We start from the raw sequence: 19,812 nt of genomic DNA, 5'->3' as shown, positions 1-19,812 counted from the left end.
ACCATTATATCGAACAAGTGTATTTAGCAAATTACATAAGGGACAACTTGATACATTATGCATGCTTTGTACTCCTAATCAGTATATAGAATCATTTACTAGGCTAAGCATTAACTTTCTATGTGAATCATACACCCAGGTTTTTCTATACAATATTTTTTTCTGTAATATATACATGGAGAGAAAAATAGCAGCTCATGTGGATTTAACAGTAGGTAAGACCTCTTATGATTTTCCACAAAATATGGTTGAGGTTAAGTGCCGGTTGAAAAATATATCGGCAAAATAATCAAAGCGACAAATTAATGTCATTTCGCGGTAATATTATCATTTATTATGGTACTTGCCTAGCACTCGCCCAGGTTGGAAGGGACATAGCTTTGACCACCCTGTATGTGTATCCGATAAGAATGTGGTATTGGCTATTTTAAGCAGAATTTACCATGTGTTCAAGTCTATCAAGAAAAAGTGGATGGATTGTCATTAAGACATCATTCCACCAGAGACCAAATGACATACATTGTAGAAGTTTTCAACAATTGTAGGTCTTCGTGTGGCTTCCGACAATGAGTTTTCAGCTTAAACACAATAGTGTTGATAATCCCAAAATTCTTAAATAGAATTATTTGGAATGGACCAACAAAACTCATGGAAATGTTGATGCTTTTTTGTTATTTTCACACCTTGAAATTATCTAAATGGGATAAGTAGTCAGGTAGTAAAATTTTAAAAAAAAAACACTTTTAAACACATGGTTTGGTGATAATTGGAAAAGTATGAGTCATAAGCATCACATGGTAAGAGTTTAAATTTTCATTCCAAACATACATCTATAACTGTTAAAACTAGAGGCCTGTGTCGCTCACCTTGGTATATGTGCATATTAAACAAAGGAAACAGATGGATTCATGACAAAATTGTGTTTTTGTGTTGGTGATGTGTTTAGAGATCTTACATTATTGAACAATCTTGCTGCTTACAATTATTTCTATCTATAATGAAATTGGCCCCGAAATGACAGTGGAAAACATTTTGTAAAGATTTACAAAGATTTACAAAATTGATGAAAATTGTTCATAAACAGCTGCGCCATGAGCGCATGATACGCCCGACGTCTTGTGTGGAAGTTTTGTGCAATAATCATAAATAGTTTTTGAGAAAGTTTTAAGCAACAACCATATATTGTTTTTGAGACACAGCGGGACATGTGAAACCCCCAACCCTGTTTTTTTTTTACAAAAAAAATAAATATCACTAAAATAAAATTTTGAATCAAAACCAAAAAGTATACAGATTAATATAACAAAGCAGTGTGTAAAGTTTTAAGCAATAATCATAAATTATTTTTGAGATACGGCGCGACATGTAAAAAAACCCTCCCCTGTTTGACAAAATACTCAATAACTCCAAAATAAAGTTTTGAATCATCACCAAAAAGTATACAGATCTTCAGATTAATATAACAAAGACAGTTGTAAAGTTTTAAGCAATAATCATAAATCGTTTTTGAGATATGGTGCGACATGTAAAAAAACCCTCCCCCTTTTTTACAAAATACTCAATAACTCAAAAATGAAATTGTGATTCATCACCAAAAGTATACAGATATTAAGATTAATATAACTAAGAAGTATTGAAAGTTTTAAGCCATAATCAAGAATCGTTTTTGAGATACGGTGTGACATGTGAAAAAAAAACACACCCCTGTTTTAGTTACAAAGTGCCGTAACTCAAAAAGTTTTAATCTTATTTTCACCAAAAAGTATACAGATCATTTGACCATCATAAGAAACATCTATGTTAAGTTTCATGAAATTTGAATAAGTCGTTCTCAAGTTACGGTGCGACATGTTTACGCCGGACAGACAGACGGACGGACGGACACCGGACATTTGTATACCATAATACGTCCCGTCAAAATTTTAACGGGCGTATAAAAAAATGACTATAGAGGACAGATCTTACTTTGCTTTACATTATTGCTATTACAGTTTATCTCTATCTATAATAATATTTACGATAATAACCAAAAGCTGCAAAATGTTAAATTACCAATGCAGGGGCAGCAGCCCACAAACAAGTTGCCAGATTGGTCTGAAATTTTAGGGCAAATAGATCTTGACCTAATGAACAATTTTCCCAATAGATTTTCTGTAAATGCTATGGTTCAGAGATTTGAGCCAAAAACTGCATTTTACCCTAAGGACTATTTAAGCCATGTCGGCAATCTTGGTTCACGGGCGGGGTCATCGGACACAATTTTAAAACTAGATACCCTAATGATGTTGTGGACAAGTTTTGTTAAATTTGTCTTAATAGCTTCAGAGGAAAAGATGTTTGTAAAAGATAACAAAAATTTACCAAAAATTGGTATAAAGGGCAATTACTTAAGGGGTACTGACCATTTTAGTCATGTTGACTTATTGTTGATATTATTTTGCTGACCATTATTGCTGTTTACAGTTTATCTCTATTTATAATAATATTCAAGATCAAAACCTAAAAATGGCAAAATTTCATTAAAATTACCAATCTAGGACAGCAAGCCAATAACGGGTTCTCCGATTCATCTGAAAATTTCAGGGCAGATAGATTTAGAACTGATAAACAATTTAACCTCCATGACAGATTTGTAATAAATGCTTTGGTTTCAGAGATATAAGATAAAATCTACTTTTTACCCCTATGTTCTATTTTACCCATGACGGCCATCTTGGTTGGTTGGCCGGGTCACCGGACACATTAGTTTTTAACTAGATACCTAATGATGATTGTTGTGGCCAAGTTTGGTTTAATTTGGCCAAGTAGTTTCAGAGGAGAAGATTTTTGTAAAAGTTAACGACGACGGACGACGACGATGGACGATGACGAACGTTGACGACCACGACCACGGACGACGACGACGACGGACGATGACGAACGACGACGACGACGGACGAGGACGAAGACGACAACGACTAAGGACAACGGACGCAAAGTGATGAGAAAAGCTCACTTGGCTCTACGGGCCAGGTGAGCTAATAAGAATATAAAAACAGGTATTCGTTTGCCTGAATTTTAATCTGAATTTCATGGATCCATCAGAAAATGAATAAGAAATAAACTGTCTGTTAGATTTCATTTCGGGTAGAGTATTTGTTTTCCTCTAAAATAGGCAGTTGAATTCAATTATTTTTTTATATACTTTTTAGGCAGTAATCAACTCTTGGTATATTTTTAAATTCGTCTGTTAAATGAATATTTATTTCATTGTATGAAATAAGAAAATCCTTTCATTTTGTCTTATTTGTCATATTCTTATTGTGTTTAATGAGGAGAGTTAGGACCTTTATCGGGACTCCGGGATCGGTTGTTTTTAAGCTCGGGATGTCGGGATTCCAATTTATTTAAATTCGGGACTTCGGGATTTCCTGTATTTAAGCCTGTGATTTCGGTATCAGCACCCCTCCGACTCCCCCCCCCCCCCCCCCAAAAAAAAAAAACAAACCAAAAAACCTTTAATGACAATTAAGATTTGAAATTGGTTGTATTGTTATCCAAATGATGTGATATATAGTACATTTACGACTACTATAAAGATTATACCTTTTTTGTATTGAATTAGACATGGAGTGTTCTTTATAGTACGGATCATCAGATTAACAAGCCTATCCTTAACCATTAAACTTTTAAGGTTATCCTAGTTATTTACAACTGTCATACCACTGTCCAAAATTAGAACTTATGACGTGTACATTTGACTAAGAAAATCCCCCCACCTTTTGTCAATGACTCAATGGGCAAAGGGGGATAATGCATGCACATAACTTCAAAGTTTATTCATAAACAAACCAAAAATAGATGCCAGTGAATAGATATATTCTGTTTATAATGTGGTAGTTCTAGCGTTAGACTATTCAATAGAAAAATAAGTTATTAAGTGCAGAAACTACTTGAATGGTTACTGTACACAACAAAAAAGTTTGAATTACACAATTCTTTTTACTTAGAATATAGGGGGCAAACCAATATACTCAAAATATTAAAGACCGACCTTAATTGTCAAAAACATGCGTGGTATATATTATAAAATGTAGTATGAAATTTGAGGGAAATTCATATTTTAAGTCCTTGATACGGTCAATAAATTAAAAAAAAAAATTTAAATTTAAATAAAAGACGACTTCGATCTAAACAATATATTTTCAATCAGAAAATATTATCTTTTAATTATAATAGACGTTAAACCACAATCGCCTGAAGATTTCATAATTAAAGCGAAAATATGGGGGAAATAAAATTAATACTACTCAAAATATTTTATTTCCCCCATTTTTTCGCTATAATTATGAAATCTTCAAGCGACTGTGGTTAAAATCATAAGAATGTAAAAATGTAGAAAAATACCCTAAATTATAGACAAAAATCTACGAACCCGATATAAGTTAAACGCTTATTATATGAGCAGTTCAAAAAGTGGTTGTATATATACTATTATAGTTTCTCATTCAAATTAATGTACAGTTTAAATGATAGGTTATAAGTTCTCATTCAACAACATTTTTGTGAACCCTTAAATCTACTCGATCATACTAGAATGAAAAATATAACACTCTTGAATGTGTTGCTGTCACGTCATGATGAGTGTATACATTTATCATCTTAGGGGTAAATTATCATGGCTAAATATGGAATAAAAAATACGTGTACCTTTTAAAATTAGTGTTTGCTCTATATATAGATCATATAACGTTCACCGTTCACATAACCCAGTGTTAGTTAAATCTTCATCCCATTCCAAGTAAGTCTTTTAAAGCATATTTATTTCATAGTGTGGGTAATACCAGCATATGGCTGTAACATCAGAATATAAATATCCATAGGACTTTTAAAAAAAATATATGGAAACCATGATTTGTCATACTGCAATAATCTTAAGCCACAGACTAATATATTAGTGAACAAAAGAAACGATACACAAGTTTGAACTCCAATTTATTATAAATTATAATAAATAGGAAAAATTCGTAAGGGTTCCACGGAACCCAGTGTCTCGCCTTGTTTTGCTGTTAACCACAGGCTCAACAAAAATGAGGAAAAAATCAATAAAATTATTCCTGTTGATACTATCTTTTGATTGTAAAAAGCTTCTTTCCAAGTTTGGTAGAAATCCAAGATAGTTTATGAATCTAATAAATGTGTTAAGTTCTTTAACTGCAGACTGTATATAATGTTGACTGGAAGAAAAATTATGTCCATTTATAAGTAAAATACAGATACACAGGTGAAAATTTTAACAAAATATCCTTCCTGATACTAGCTTTTGATCATTAACAAGCTTCTGTCCAAGTTTGGTACAAATCCAAAATGGTATTGAAAAGTTTAATTATAAAAACTTTAACCACAGAGTAAATTTGTTGTTTCATGGCAGAAAATCTAAGTCCATTTAAAAGTATAATGCGTAACAAATGGAATTTTGTATTTACAAAATTTACTTCTGGATACTATCTTATGATCGTAGCAAGCTTCTGTCCAAGTTTGGTGGAAATCCAGTATAGTTTAAGAAAGTTATTAAAATTTCAAAAACTTTAACAACAGAGTGAATGTAATGTATCCCAGCAGAAAAACTAAGTCCATTTATAGGTAAAATACGGAAAAAATGGAATTTTATTTTACAAAATTTATTTCTGGATACTATCTGATGATCATAACAAGCTTCTGTCCAAGTTTGGAAGAAATCCAATATAGTTTAAGAAAGTTATTAAAATTTAAAAAAAAAAACACAGAGTGAATATTTGTGGACGTCGTCGACGACACCGACGCCGACGGAATGTAGGATCGCTATGTCTCGCTTTTTCGACTCGAAGGCTCGACAAAAACGAAAAACTGTTATATTATCCAATGAAAAACATTCAGTTATTTAACACAGGGGGGCAAATTTATTTTGCGGAAAATGATGACAAAAGTCGACACTTAATTTCGAGGATGAGAATTAAGTATTCAAAAATGTGCAAATTTATTTAAAATTTGCAAAAGACTATATGTTTAAGTATAACACTATTTAAAAAGTTCTTATATTGAGTTTTTTATTTTTTTGGTATAAAAAAAAACATGATTTTTGAAATAACAAAAATTGCAAAAAAAAAATCGCGTTTTCTGTGTAATTCGGTGTAAACAATCTAATAGGAAAATAGATCTCTGATTTCGTTTAATATATATAAGTAGCATAAGTAGTATAACGAAACCAGAGATTATATTGTGTTTCGCAAAACGAGGGACCTATAGATTCCTTCCTCCCTTGGTTCAGATTAGGAGAACGTTTCCATTTCACTTCATTGTTTGATTTACATATATGTGTATTTGATAACAAAAAAATACACATTTTGTTATTGATGAACTTAAATGAAGAACTTTTCGACGAATACAGTTGTTTAAAAACAAATACAAGGATAAGAGAAACGGACACTAAGGACTCATAGTGCAGTAAACTTTTCTTGACCTTATTTCACATATTAAAGCTTCAGTATATATTATGGGGTTGTTGGGTGTTGTTTTTTTTTTATCAAAAGCTATATAATGTCAAGTAATCTTTCACGCTAATTTTCGCCATTTGTATAATATCAATTTATTTTACATGATGCTCATTTTTAAAATCATTTCGATAAAAAAATGAAAACTTTCCGTATGTTATCTCAATGTTGTATTTGTTTTAACATGAACCAATTGAAACAGATATTGTTTAAATACAACAAAATGAGTTTGAGTACTTATACACCAATCAAATATTGATTCCAAACATAAATAGAAATATATTAGAAGTATTAAAGCAATTATTTCTTTCAGAAACAAACAAATTCAATATTTAAAAATTGTAGGAAATTTTAATTAATGACAATATATATTACAGAATAACATTAAAATGTTATCATTGTTAGTTAACTTTAAACATATTTATTTTATTATAGTGGATTGGGAAACAAGTTATTGCAACTTATATTAATCCCTTTCCACTTTCAATTGTTAAAAAAACAATAGTGGAATATCTTGATAACATAAATATTGTTTTTTTCTGTTTAATATAAAGAAAACATCCTAATGTTTCGTTAAGTTTTCCAACTTTGTCTGGCAGAGTCAAACAAATACAGATAAAACAGACCCTGTATTAATCTTTTATTTCATTTTCGGTATATCTTAGGGTTGTATTTTCGCTTTTGATTTTCCAGAATTTGAAAATACTTTTAGAAAGTTGATTAAAATATACCTATATACACATATATCTGAAACAATTCATATAGATTTTAAGATTTGGGGGAAAAACACAATCTTTAAATAGTTGAAACTTTAGCCTTTCACATATATATATATATAATGTATACTTCATTTCCTTTTTCTGATCAAGATGCTAGACGAAAACATAATAATGGACAACACATACATTTGTAGGTAAACGCTTAGTATTACGGTACATGTAGTTAGAAAATCATTGTAGTCATATATCATGCATTGGCACTCATACCACATCTTCTTATAACTATATATCGATAGTATGTGAAGCAAATTATCTTTATGAGAGATTTTCATGCATCAGAACACCTCAAATCATGGGTAGGAATGAAACCTCGGCATGTAAATGTACATGTATAATTTACTTGGGGTACCGACAGTAACATACGAAAAAGCATTAGAGTGATAATGCTACATTATTTCATCGTGATTGATAAAATCCATCTTTCTCCTTTTCTTCACATGATCGTTAACTTTCCTTTTCATTTCGTATCCTGTCGCTTTACATGTTCACCACTGCACAAAAAATCCGGTGGATAACATTTAACTACAAAAAAATAAAGATTAAAAGGAAAATGTTTCGTGACTATATATATATAGTCTTTGCATACGCCCCTAGAAGAATCATGTACGAGCTTTCAACAGCCCAGCAAAAGTAACGGTAACACGACTGCATTTACAGTTCAGATTTGCTTAAGAAATTTCAGACTTGTGAATTGAAATTCTCTTTTATTTTGAGAATTCATATGAAACGATGTAAAAATACTAGGCAGCAGAACATGATTTTTAGGATGAGGACATAAAAAAATTGATCCAAAAACTTATAATTGATTATTTTGTGCTGCTCGACAACTTACTAAATATATAAAATTAATTCGAAAATATCAATAATTAACCATCAATCACTGACAGAATTCATTAGTGTAATATTATCCTAAGGGATTTCATATTGTTGTTATTGGTTTTGGTTGGCATTTCATATTATTTTTATTTGTTGAAGCAAATCATCTTGAGTCTCATCAAAATAAACATTCATAGAAAATGAAGATTGAAAAATATAATACTATTCAAAATGAATTTCATAGATAAAACGTGAAGGGCAAATAAATTATTGATAATTCTAAATTTTATGGTCGTTTTGTTTTTGATCTTCAAAGTCCTTTAAATATTTGATTCTCAATACTTCTATCGACTGCTGTGAATGTACATCTGCAGGAGAGTCTGGTACATGTATAGTTCGAGATGACTCTGACGTCCAACGGCTGTTTTGCCAGACAAGCATCAGACTAGTACATGTACAGTGATTACACAAAATGGACGAAAAATAAGGAAAGCAGAAAAATGACAAATAAAATAATGGGGTGCTTTAATAAATATACAGAATAGAGAATAATTGTTAAAATTTACGAAGAATAGAGAAAAGGGTTAATAACAATAAAAGGATACAACAGTGAAGCCCACCCAGAACCTCCGGGATCGTATATGTCATTATTTTTTTTTTTTTATTAAAATCAAATTCCAATCATGATTAAATTCAAATAACGATGCAAGATGAATTCATTTCCGGCACATGCCAATGGATAAAAAAAAATCTATTTTGGAAATATTAATTACATGTGGTAATTAGACACTCTATGGGAAATCATTAAACTTATTTACCAATAAATTCCCCTTTATTATTTAAATCTTTATTGCAGAATTACACTCATAATGGTCAAGCAATACAATCAAACAATGAAATGCAATGTAATGCAATGAATTACAAAATAATACAATACAATATATAGAATAATAGAACATTAGTCTTAGAGTTCAATCTATTTCTCAATGAAAACCTAATAACAGTTACTTATTTGTATATCGAATTGTCACCCCTTGTATTGAATAGCTGTGACGATAGATCACGATAAGGAAGTAAAATTTTAATAGGTTAGTTCAGTTGTAAAAACATTGTTATTTGACCTTAAACAACCAATAACAACCGTCAAAGCGCGCTTCTTTTGAATCATTTTAAACAGATGTTTGTCACAACAAGGTCAGTTTTATCATTTTCATATACCAAACAGATCCAAATATGTGCATGTCCTTATTGTGTGATGCTTAACTTTTCTTAAAATATAATTTTTGATAAACTAAAATTTAAAGGAGGATTAAAGGTTTTAGTGTCGAATTTATTGAGGCGCGATCGTAGAGGTCGTACCCCTTTTTTATTCGAAAATGTAATTTTTACATATAATCATCCGAAATGTGTTCGTATCTCTCTACTTGGGGGGTATGTAAAATGCTTTACAGAAGTACGCCAAACTTTAAACAATCGCTGACCCGTTATAAATTCCTTTTTTATTATTATTATTGGTGTTTACTAGTAGATTAAATACAATTTGTCTTTTAACTTCAGTTCATACATGCATGCATATTCATAAGCTTTATTCATATTTTTTTTCACTGAACTAGTACATATTTTATTTATGGGCCTGCTGAGGTCCAACTTCGGTGCGGGATTTTCTCGCTGCGTTGAAGAACCATTAGGAGCTTTCTGTTGCTATTTGCTTTTTGGTCATGTTGGTCGGTTTGTTGTCTCCTTGACATATTCCCCAATTCCATTCTCAATTTTATGTATCATTTAATGTCCCATATCACAACAGAAAATACATTGGCGATAACTAAACATGGGTGGAGTGGGGGTGGGGGCATAACTGTGAAGGATATATCATAGATCATTCACAGTTACGTTATGTGTGACAAATGCATTAAGATGCATTTAGAAATGAAGGGGCCAGACCCTTATGGGTGTAATTTTGCAATAAAGATATAAAAAGTAAAATAAATATAAGATGCTATTAAATATTGTGCACTTTCGACTTTAAGCCGATATAAATATTAAGAAGATGTGGTATGAGTGCCGATGAGGCAACTCTCCATCAAAGTCACCATGTATAAAAAGATAACAATTATATCATTATATGTCAAAGTACGGCCTTCATCTCGGAGCCTTGACTAAAACTAAAAATAGACAATTATTTATTTCCTTCTTACAGAGATTATCATATTATGTAATGTTTGTTTCTTTTTCAAGGTTAGATATCAATTGCTACTGACGTAATTTTATGAAAATTTATTTTGTAGAATGGATAGACTATATACGGGTGAAGATATAAGCATGCGTTATACTCTCAACAATGAATGGTTTTTTTTCAAAAATCGAGAGTATACATAAGGATGCTTCAAAGCGAACAATGAATTTAAGATGAAAGTGGATTGAACATACAATTCTTTATTCTCTTTTATGATAGTTCTATGAAGCATTATCCAGAAATAAAAAAAAAGATCAGTTACAAAATTTCATAGCAGTATTTATTGATTGCTAGATTTTCTATCATTGAGGAGAATAAAAAAATCATTACATACATGTAAAGAAAAACTGAATATTTCAAATCGCAAGTGCCATGCAATCAAACAATCAATCAATCAATTAACCCGTTAGAAGTATGTTACAACAGCCTGTCTACAAGAGTTCTCCATTTCTCCCGCCAGACGAAAGCCTTATATGCCAAAATAGTCCAAAACCTCCCTTAAAGGATGCTTTGGAGTATGAAGGTGCTAGATTGTCAACGTTCGCAACATATCCAGATATTCCTGGCATCTATGCAACTAAACTTGCAAGAGCTGGATTCTATTATCTAGGGAAAGGTGATGAGGTTGTTTGCTTTAAATGCAAAATTACATATAAAAACTGGAAACGGCATGATTCTCCAACAGAAATTCACAAGCGAATTTCGCCACTTTGTGATTTTATCAAACAAAATAAATTCATGGAATATTCCCAAAATGTTACAGAAGCGGCTGTTAGTAATGGTGTGCATTATAGTCCGAGCAAAAGAACTGCATGCACAAATACATTATGCGACAAAACTAAACAGACTTTTAAAATTACTGTTCCTCAACAGAGCTCAAATGAGCATACCAACGGAACTGAGACTCAAAGAATTGAGCATACTAACATGATAATGAATCAAAATTCAAACGGCTTTAATTACAATAATTCACATACTCATGACGTAGGGATACAAAGCAGTCCAAGTGGTATAAATCAAACTTTCAGGAACAACACGAATACTGATATAACAAGAACAGAAACTTACCAAAATGACAATAGTTACTCGACTAATAGCACTGACAGCTTGGTCAGAATTTCAACGACACATTTATCTACTAGGACTAGTTCTAGCGCATCAAACAACCATACACTGAGCCAAACGATTTCTAACGATAGTACATTAGCTAGTCAAGCTTCACTGGAAGCGGGTGCGATGGGGATTTGCCTTGATAACCCTAAGTATCCAAAGTATGCAACAAGACTATCTAGACTGGACTCGTTTAAACATTGGCCCTCATATATGACACAATCTCCAGAGGATATGGTTTCAGCAGGATTCTTTTTTACAGGTATATAAATCAAATTATCTATTGAAGTCACTTACTTTAAAATAGAAAGTAAGATGTGGTCAAAATGTTTCCTTCCTATCAGGGAGCAACCATTTGATTTTCGGGGGGGGGGGGGAGGGGGCTATGGTTTTGTTTGGAAAAAAAGTTTGTTTCCAGGTTTTGGTGAAAAAAATAATTTGTTTTGGACCCTGAGTTTGCACAGGAAAAAAAAACATAGCCCCCCCCTTCCCCCCCCCCCCCCCCCGAAAATCAAATGGTTGCTGCCTTACACAATGCAAATAAAATTAAAATAAATACACTGTGCTCACTTCTTACTGACTGATTGTAAGTGACCAAACTAAAATGCATGTACAGGATTTTTACACATACCTCATAATAAGGCAGAAGAAAAGTATTAACTGTCAAGCTGACTTGATTTTTTTCTATCAAACACTAGTCTACTACTTATGAAAGTAACAATGTCTTCACTTTAAAGGTTCAAGTAAAAACAAAATCATGAAACACGTGTATTATAATTTTGGTCTAAAAAGTTTGTGCTTAACAGTGATATAGACGCAATTCAAGTTTATAACAGTAGTGTTGTAAAAATTGTGATTTAAAAAATAAACAGCAATTATATTTATTTCAAAGTTTTACAGCATAGATAATTTTATAATAAAGGTAATGAAGATCATTGTCGCTGCTTTTTCTGTGGCGGTGGCTTGAGAAACTGGGAACCAGGTGATCAGCCTTGGACAGAACATGCACGCTGGTACCAAAACTGTGCTTTTGTGCGAAATTGTAAAGGCGAAAGATTTATACTAGATGTTCAAACAAACAACATACAGGCTCAAATAGTCGAAAAGGTATGTTAGACAGAATGGGTTGATATACAAATGCATTCATAAAAATGTGCAATACTTTACAAGCTACTGTATGTATGCACATAACAATTACAACCTCTCAAAATATGATATTTCACAGAGTCTTGCATAAATGTATGCATCTTCTTAATAAAATCAAAATAACAGAATATAAATACATACTAGATTTTCAAATTATAGAGCGGATCATACTACAAAGAAGGAGAATTAAATTATATTGTATCTACATGTATCATGGTGTCAGCCAGTAGCATGTGTACCAGTATAGTATAGGCATGGTTTTTATGATACATATATATATATATATATAGAATAATTGTCATTTTGTTGAAGTAGGCTATTATTCGACAGATACTAACAGAAACATACATTTCGTAATTTTTAAGTTTATAAGTCTCAAAGTTAACTAATATGATGACAGACTTAACACTTCTGTTTATAATATTAAGGCCACCTTACATTATTTGTGTGTGTGGGGACATGTTTTATGATTGTTTGATTTTAAAAAATTTTGAAACAAATATCTTACTGAAAACAATTATTTGTGTCTTCATGCAAACATTCCGTAGCCTCTTTACAAAAAATGAATGGTCGCTGTCTAAATATCAGAAGCACTTACTTGTACTTGAAAAAAAATACCTATACACCTTAACATATTAAGGTACTGTTTTGTTTAAGAGACAAGTGTCTGTGCTAAATACATTACATTTGGTTTTATGAAATCTTACGTGTAATACGTTGTCTTTTCAAGCTTGTATTCGCGTGCATACGTGACGAATGTTATTTCAGAAACGCATGTCGCAGAAAAAATACTATTATTTTTACGTAACATATAAACAAATATTCAAGCTTTCCGGTGATATTTCGTACAGAGACATAATACACCGTATATCGGGCTCTCTTGATGTCACATGTTAAGCTTTATCTATAACAATACTTTATTCAGAAGCAATACAGCTTATAGAATATCCAATTTTACAATATATTTTTTGAATGCATCAATAAAATATAAATACAACAATTATACACAATACATGTATGGCGGAGAATGAAAATAAATTCATATGATAAATAAACAATACAACTACATATTACGAATTTATTCAATATTAAACAAAAATTTACCTAAATTATTAAAAAAAAAGTTCTTTCACATTATTAACTGATAACAACTGTATAAGTTTAAAAGTGGATGGATAGTGCCAATAATCAGTCTTAATATATAGTTTTCTCACATAGTTTTCTTACATCATTATACATGTATCTATTATATTCTAGAATAACATGGTATTCATCTTCTACAATAGTGTTAGTGCATTGTAATATGTGCCTGTTTCTATGTTGAGGCTATGGGCGGAGACACGAATATATATTTGTCCAGTTGAATATGTTTCATTGTCTTTTATTGTAAATTAATTACAATCCCAATAAATCATTAATGACTATGGCTTAAATTTGTAATTTACAGAATGAGCTACCAAACACTATAACGCCAGTGGATGACATTAGAAACATCCCTGCAGTGAAAACTGTATCTCAGTTCGGATATGACAAAAAGTTAGTCAAAGAAGCTTACGACACTCTCAAGAAAGCTGGAACAGCAGGTATATGTCCTACTTAAGATGAAAAGTAAACTACATTAAATAAGACTTAACACATGACATGGGTCTCTTTGTTCTTACTGTGCTATAATCTGAATAATGCACAGCTAAGGTGTGCATTAACTACCTCAGATATACTGCACAGTTCAAATCTATTTTTACCTTTAGGGGCATTACCTGTATTCTGAAAGGGGGTTACATGTTTTCTATAAAATTTTGAAATATCAACGAGTGTAGCGAGACTAAAAACGTTACGTTGTCCAATTCAAGGATGAACAACCTACCCCCCCCCCCCCCCCCAAAAAAAAAGCAACCCCGAATCCGCCATCTGACTTAAAGTTACAAAAAAGTGGATTAATTAAATACTTAGTACAAACATCGTAGTTTCAAAATAAAGAAAAAAAGATGATGGATTGATTGTTGGTGTTTAACTTTTATTATTATCGTCACTTCTAAACGCCACATTTCGGCTATTTCGGGGCGCACAATTTGTATTAGTAGAGGGAGCCGGACAATTAAATCGCAAATAATGTAACAACTTAGGTAGAAGCCTAAATAAAAACAAAAACATAAATTTAAAACTTACCAACCTCTCACTACATAAAGGCTCATTTCCCCCTTTCTTTACTCTACAAGAAATTTTCCTAGGAGCCGTAGATTGCATGCGGAATATCGTTTGCCTATTTCTATAACGTTCACGTAAATTGATGGCGTCATGTGTTAAAATAGTTATTGGCCAATCAAATCGGTACATTGGATTTAACCTGCACGGGCTTGTGTAACCCTTTAACCCGAACTCTTACGTCGTTCGGGTTAATCAAGGTCATCCAAGCCGTGCAGATTAAATCCAATATACCGACTAGCTTGGTCAATAACTATAACATACATGTATGTATGAGATAAATCTTACAGCGTTAGCTCAAATGGATTTAGATTATTTGCGCCAAGATAATTATTATTGTCAATGTAGAATGAAAGTTTTCAATAATTTAGCGGAGGGAGGGGGCTTTACAGCAATTTGATCATAAGTTATTGAAAAACAGAAATGGGGTAAATTGATATGTATTGTTTTCAAACAGCGTTAAACCCCTTGTTTCCTATAAAAAAAATCGTTTTGGCATTATTGCTTGTAGCATAGCACTAAAGAAGTTTTATCATATATTTTTATAATCACGAGAAAAAAACCGTTTTAGTTTCATATCACCTGATAGTTTAATCAAAAAGGACCTTGTTTGTATTATTCTTCATTGTAATGAAAGTTCCTAACTCTAATGTATTTGTACAAAGTCTAAAGTTACAGGAAAAGCAGAAAAAATACTTATTTCGTGGAAGACAGAAGTTTAAGTATGTTGAACTAGATATTTTTAGCAATTTAATCATTAATACTAAGTCTGGGAAACAAAGTCCATGCAGAAATTTTTGACGATTTTTTTACACATGAAATAAAATATAATTCTTTAGTCAGGAGAGTCTTCCCATTCACTTCTCAACTGTTGTTCTACGATTGCACGTCATTATAGCGTTTACATAGTTACTAGTTTATTCAACACTGTTAGATCTAAATATCTGTTAATGTTAATATCAGATATAAGATCAAACGTCTTTGTCGAATACACATTTTTTTTTTTTATATATATATATTTTTTTAATGTTGCAGAAGTTCGTGACTTCTTGACCAAAATCTGAAAAGCACAACACAATTTGCGGCTTCTTCTTAAATCTACTTATTATAATAAGATTTGTTCTGAACTGATATATTTTCTTCTACGACAAATTAGTTTAACAATTGAATATCATTACTTCTGCATAAGTTGCCGTTGTTTTATCTGGGACTATAATACTATATATGTTAAACATCAGTATAATAGTCCCAGGTTTTATGCACACGGGGCCTGGTAGACCTGTGTCACGTTCATAAGTGTTAAGGTTATAACTTGTTACCAATTATGAAAATGATTGCGTTCTCATAAAAAGCTTTAACGACCTACTTATACATTGTTGTTTTTTTTTTTTTTAGATATAACAAGTACAGTTCTTCTTGAAGCCATCTTCAATTTAGAGGAAAAAAGGAAAGAAACCCAAGAAAATTCAAATAAAACCAAACCTCAAATGGCAGAATCGCAATCAGCAGCCGGGACTGCAATTACAACAAAAGTAAATAACGAACCTGCAATTGATCCTGAGCTTGAACGTATGTATTTTAAATACAGATTGTTTTATTGTTGATATTGTATATAAATTTGATAAAAAAAAATATATATAGAATTGATCCAAATTGAAGACCGTATGTTTACCTCATAGATTGTTATTGTGCTGTATGTATACCAAATGCCTCATTGACGTTTACCCCAGGGCGACCTTATAGCCTATACAGAGTAAATATAAACGCTTGTACACTTTACCGATATTAACACACCCATAAAAGATAACATTGAACCGAAAAAAAAAGAATATGGCTAGCCTTCGAGTTAAGACTTTGGAGTTCGAGTAAGAGTTTGTATACAGTCAGTATTCGAGTTCAACTTCGCGTGTACATTCATTTTGTATCTATTTCGAAGTAACTGTCAAGTTCGAGATAAATCGTGAGCTAGACGTGTTTGAGTTCTTTATTCTTAATTGGACAACTAGGAATTTCACAAACGTTTGACTTTATGTTCAACACTTGTCAAACTAGCTCTTTTAAAAAAATATCTGAAACTCGACTATCACTAATTCTTATCAATTCTAGCTCAATCTGTTTTTGGTTTTTATACCCAATTTATGGGCATTATGTTTTCTAGTCTGTGTGTCCGTCTGTGCGTCATCTGTTTGTTCGTCTGTTCGTCCGTCCATCTGACCCGTTTCAGGTTAAAGTTTTGGTTAAAGTTTTTGGTCGAGGTAGTTTTTGATGAAGTTGAAGTCCGATCAACTTTAAACTTAGCAAACATGTTCCATATCTTTCTAATTTTAATGCCAAATTAGAGATTGTATCCCATTTTTACGGTCCACTGAACATAGAAAATGAAAGTGCGGATGGGGCATCCGCTTTTACATGTTCAACTATGAGCGTTCTCGTTGAAGGTAAATACAGATCTTTCGGATACATAACATCTATCAATTGCTGGGGTTTTTTTTGTTTGTTTTTTTACATGAGCAACTGTTGGTGGACCGATGGCATCATCAACACCGTAGACACTATTTTGTCGCTGACATGATTTACAACACGCATTGTTTAATTTGTCAGTTTATAAGTTTAGGATTATAAAATAAAGACAAACTTCGGAAGATTTCAACTCCCTCGGGCAAAGATGGATTTAGTTATTATGCAATGTCCTTTTTAATCATATACTATAATATACACGTATCTCTTCGTTTTTTTCTGTGCTTAGACTTCCTCGGTTTTCAAATATTCTGCTTTCAGCGTTCCGGATTAAGCTAAATCCTGATAATCGCTTTTGCTGTAGGTTGTTTATATTAAGTTGTTTTCATTCTTTAACTCGATGGTTAGTTACACTCCACAAATATGAACTACCTAAAAACTGTTCTGTGTCACCAGATCCTTGTTTTGTATGGCGATAAAGTTTATTGAATGCTTTTCTAAATGTAATATAAAAAAGAAGATGTGGTATGATTGCCAATGAGATAACTATCCACAAAAGACCAAAATGACACAGACATTAACAACTAAAGGTCACCGTACGTAATGCATATATATATACATAAAGTAGAATCTTTTTGTATTGTTATTACTTTCAGTGTCAGTAAGGAGTCTTGAAGAAGAAAATCAAAACCTGAAAGATCAACAGACTTGTAAAATATGCTTAGATGAACCAATTGCAATTGTGTTTCTACCCTGTGGCCATTTAGCTGCCTGTGTTACTTGTGCGCCTGCGCTAAGACGATGTCCAATATGCAGAACTTTCATAAAAGGAACAGTAAAGGCTATTATGTGCTGATGTCTTTAGCTTTTACAAAATCTTGGAATCATTATCTGGACGGGCAAAATCAAAAAACTGCAAATTCTTTATCATATTCAAAGAAAATATAATACAGGATACAGTGTCGGTAGTGTAGCCACGGCGTGATAAAAACAAGCGTTCAAGTCCCTTTGAGGGAGGACAAAAACATCTGACGCAAAATTGTAGGTTTAGTATCTTTGGTCTTCATTTGAGACGAAATATATAGATATACAGCAAGGTCCATGTATATCAAAAGTGTGGGATACATATCAATACAATGATTGGGCATCCTCTTTATAAGTACAACGTACGTTGTATTCAAAATACATTGCACATAGTTAGTTGGAAATAAAACAACCGAAATACGAATGAGATGTGAAACCAGTTACCATCATCAGGCTTGTATGGTAGAGGGGGAAAGACCTATGGCGACCATACTCGGTCAACCTGTGTTTTATTTTCTTTCGTGACGAACTTTAGATAAATGTACATGTAGGTCTTTTATGTTCTCTTAATAACATGGCAAGTTGGAAAATATATAAGTGATAATAAAAGAATTTTCAAATGTTTGGTATACTACAATTATAAATGTATACTAACTTTACAAGACAAAGGCAAAACACACGTTTTCTCAATAGCAGTCACCCTTAAATAAGTATTGTATTTCCAATGCGGAATATTTCGTCTCACTATAGGATTCTCATAATTGCTTATTATAATCATTTATCCTTTTCTCATTATGTTAAAATGGATTTCCTCTGTCAGTGTTGGAACAATCAAAAAAAATTTAAACTAATATAAGTACATTTTGCTACTCTATAAACTATATAATAAAGTACGTGCATACAGTAATACATCTAAGTGGGTGATTCAGGTATGTGTAGAAAGCGTTCGTCCCCTATTTTGATCGAAAACAATATTGTCTTTTGGACACCGAACGTAAAAAAAACTTATTATAAAAATCTAAATACAAATATCTCTGAAATACAATGTGGAACAGAATAATGTCAATGAGATAACCAGGAACAATATTTTCGTTGATGTTAGTCATTTTTCAACTGAACGGACGTCCTTCAATAATGTGCAAAACCCATATCTTTCAGGAATCATTCATAAAAATTAGTCCGTTGGATTGTTTCAAACTTTGACATGTCGAGGCTTGTAACAGGTTATATACGTATGACATTTTCTAATAGTTGAAGACAAATGGTGAAATAATGTTGGTTACATCCACGACCTACGATTCTGGAGAATATATTTCTCGTCTGCAAAATTTTTCCTCAAAATACTCATGGGTTAAAGTTTAAATTTACAAATGCATGTTCCATATTGGTATACTCCGTGTGGTTTGCGTCCAAGTGATGTCGATTTCTAACAAAAGAAACTAAAAATACTGAAGCGTACTATCAAATTGTAGGATAACACTACACAAGTATTCTATATAATTATTTGCTTTTTCGGAAAGATTTATTTTTGCGCTCTTTACAGCATAAATTAGACGTTGGGCGGAGCTTTTTTCCTAATAATTCCGTAAAAGCTCGTCAATATAAAATCTTTTTTGTGGTTTTTTTTTCAACAGTGCTTCTGCGATTATTGTTTATGGTTAAATAAGGGTGGCGTACATATATTTCGATAACATGAATTGAAAATAACATACGAGTATTTGATCAGATATATTTATGTTTGCATACATGTAACTAA

General features: G+C 32.0%; 1 protein-coding gene across 1 annotated transcript; it reads left to right on the top strand.

The window, feature by feature from the left end:
* The first annotated feature begins 9,226 nt into the window (after nucleotides 1-9,226).
* On the top strand, nucleotides 9,227-18,533 carry LOC134727095 (baculoviral IAP repeat-containing protein 7-B-like). Its single transcript, XM_063591484.1, has 6 exons — nucleotides 9,227-9,298; nucleotides 10,390-11,709; nucleotides 12,370-12,554; nucleotides 14,041-14,176; nucleotides 16,191-16,364; nucleotides 17,909-18,533. The coding sequence occupies exons 2-6, from the start codon at nucleotides 10,752-10,754 to the stop codon at nucleotides 18,106-18,108; spliced, it is 1,653 nt and encodes a 550-aa protein (XP_063447554.1). The 5' UTR covers nucleotides 9,227-9,298; nucleotides 10,390-10,751; the 3' UTR covers nucleotides 18,109-18,533.
* Nucleotides 18,534-19,812: the final 1,279 nt, after the last annotated feature.

Source organism: Mytilus trossulus, chromosome 1 (assembly GCF_036588685.1).
Source record: "Mytilus trossulus isolate FHL-02 chromosome 1, PNRI_Mtr1.1.1.hap1, whole genome shotgun sequence".
Lineage (NCBI taxonomy): Eukaryota > Metazoa > Mollusca > Bivalvia > Mytilida > Mytilidae > Mytilus > Mytilus trossulus.
The sequence above is the reverse complement of the archived record's forward strand: the minus strand, read 5'-3'. Positions and strand labels throughout refer to the sequence as shown.

Excerpts from the sequence above, each read along its gene's own strand:
- LOC134727095 (XM_063591484.1), top strand. The coding sequence starts at position 10,752 with ATGTTACAACAGCCTGTCTACAAGAGTTCTCCATTTCTCCCGCCAGAC. Across the intron at positions 12,555-14,040 it reads AGGCTCAAATAGTCGAAAAG|AATGAGCTACCAAACACTAT; the intron begins GTATGTTAGACA and ends TGTAATTTACAG. Across the intron at positions 16,365-17,908 it reads AATTGATCCTGAGCTTGAAC|TGTCAGTAAGGAGTCTTGAA; the intron begins GTATGTATTTTA and ends TATTACTTTCAG.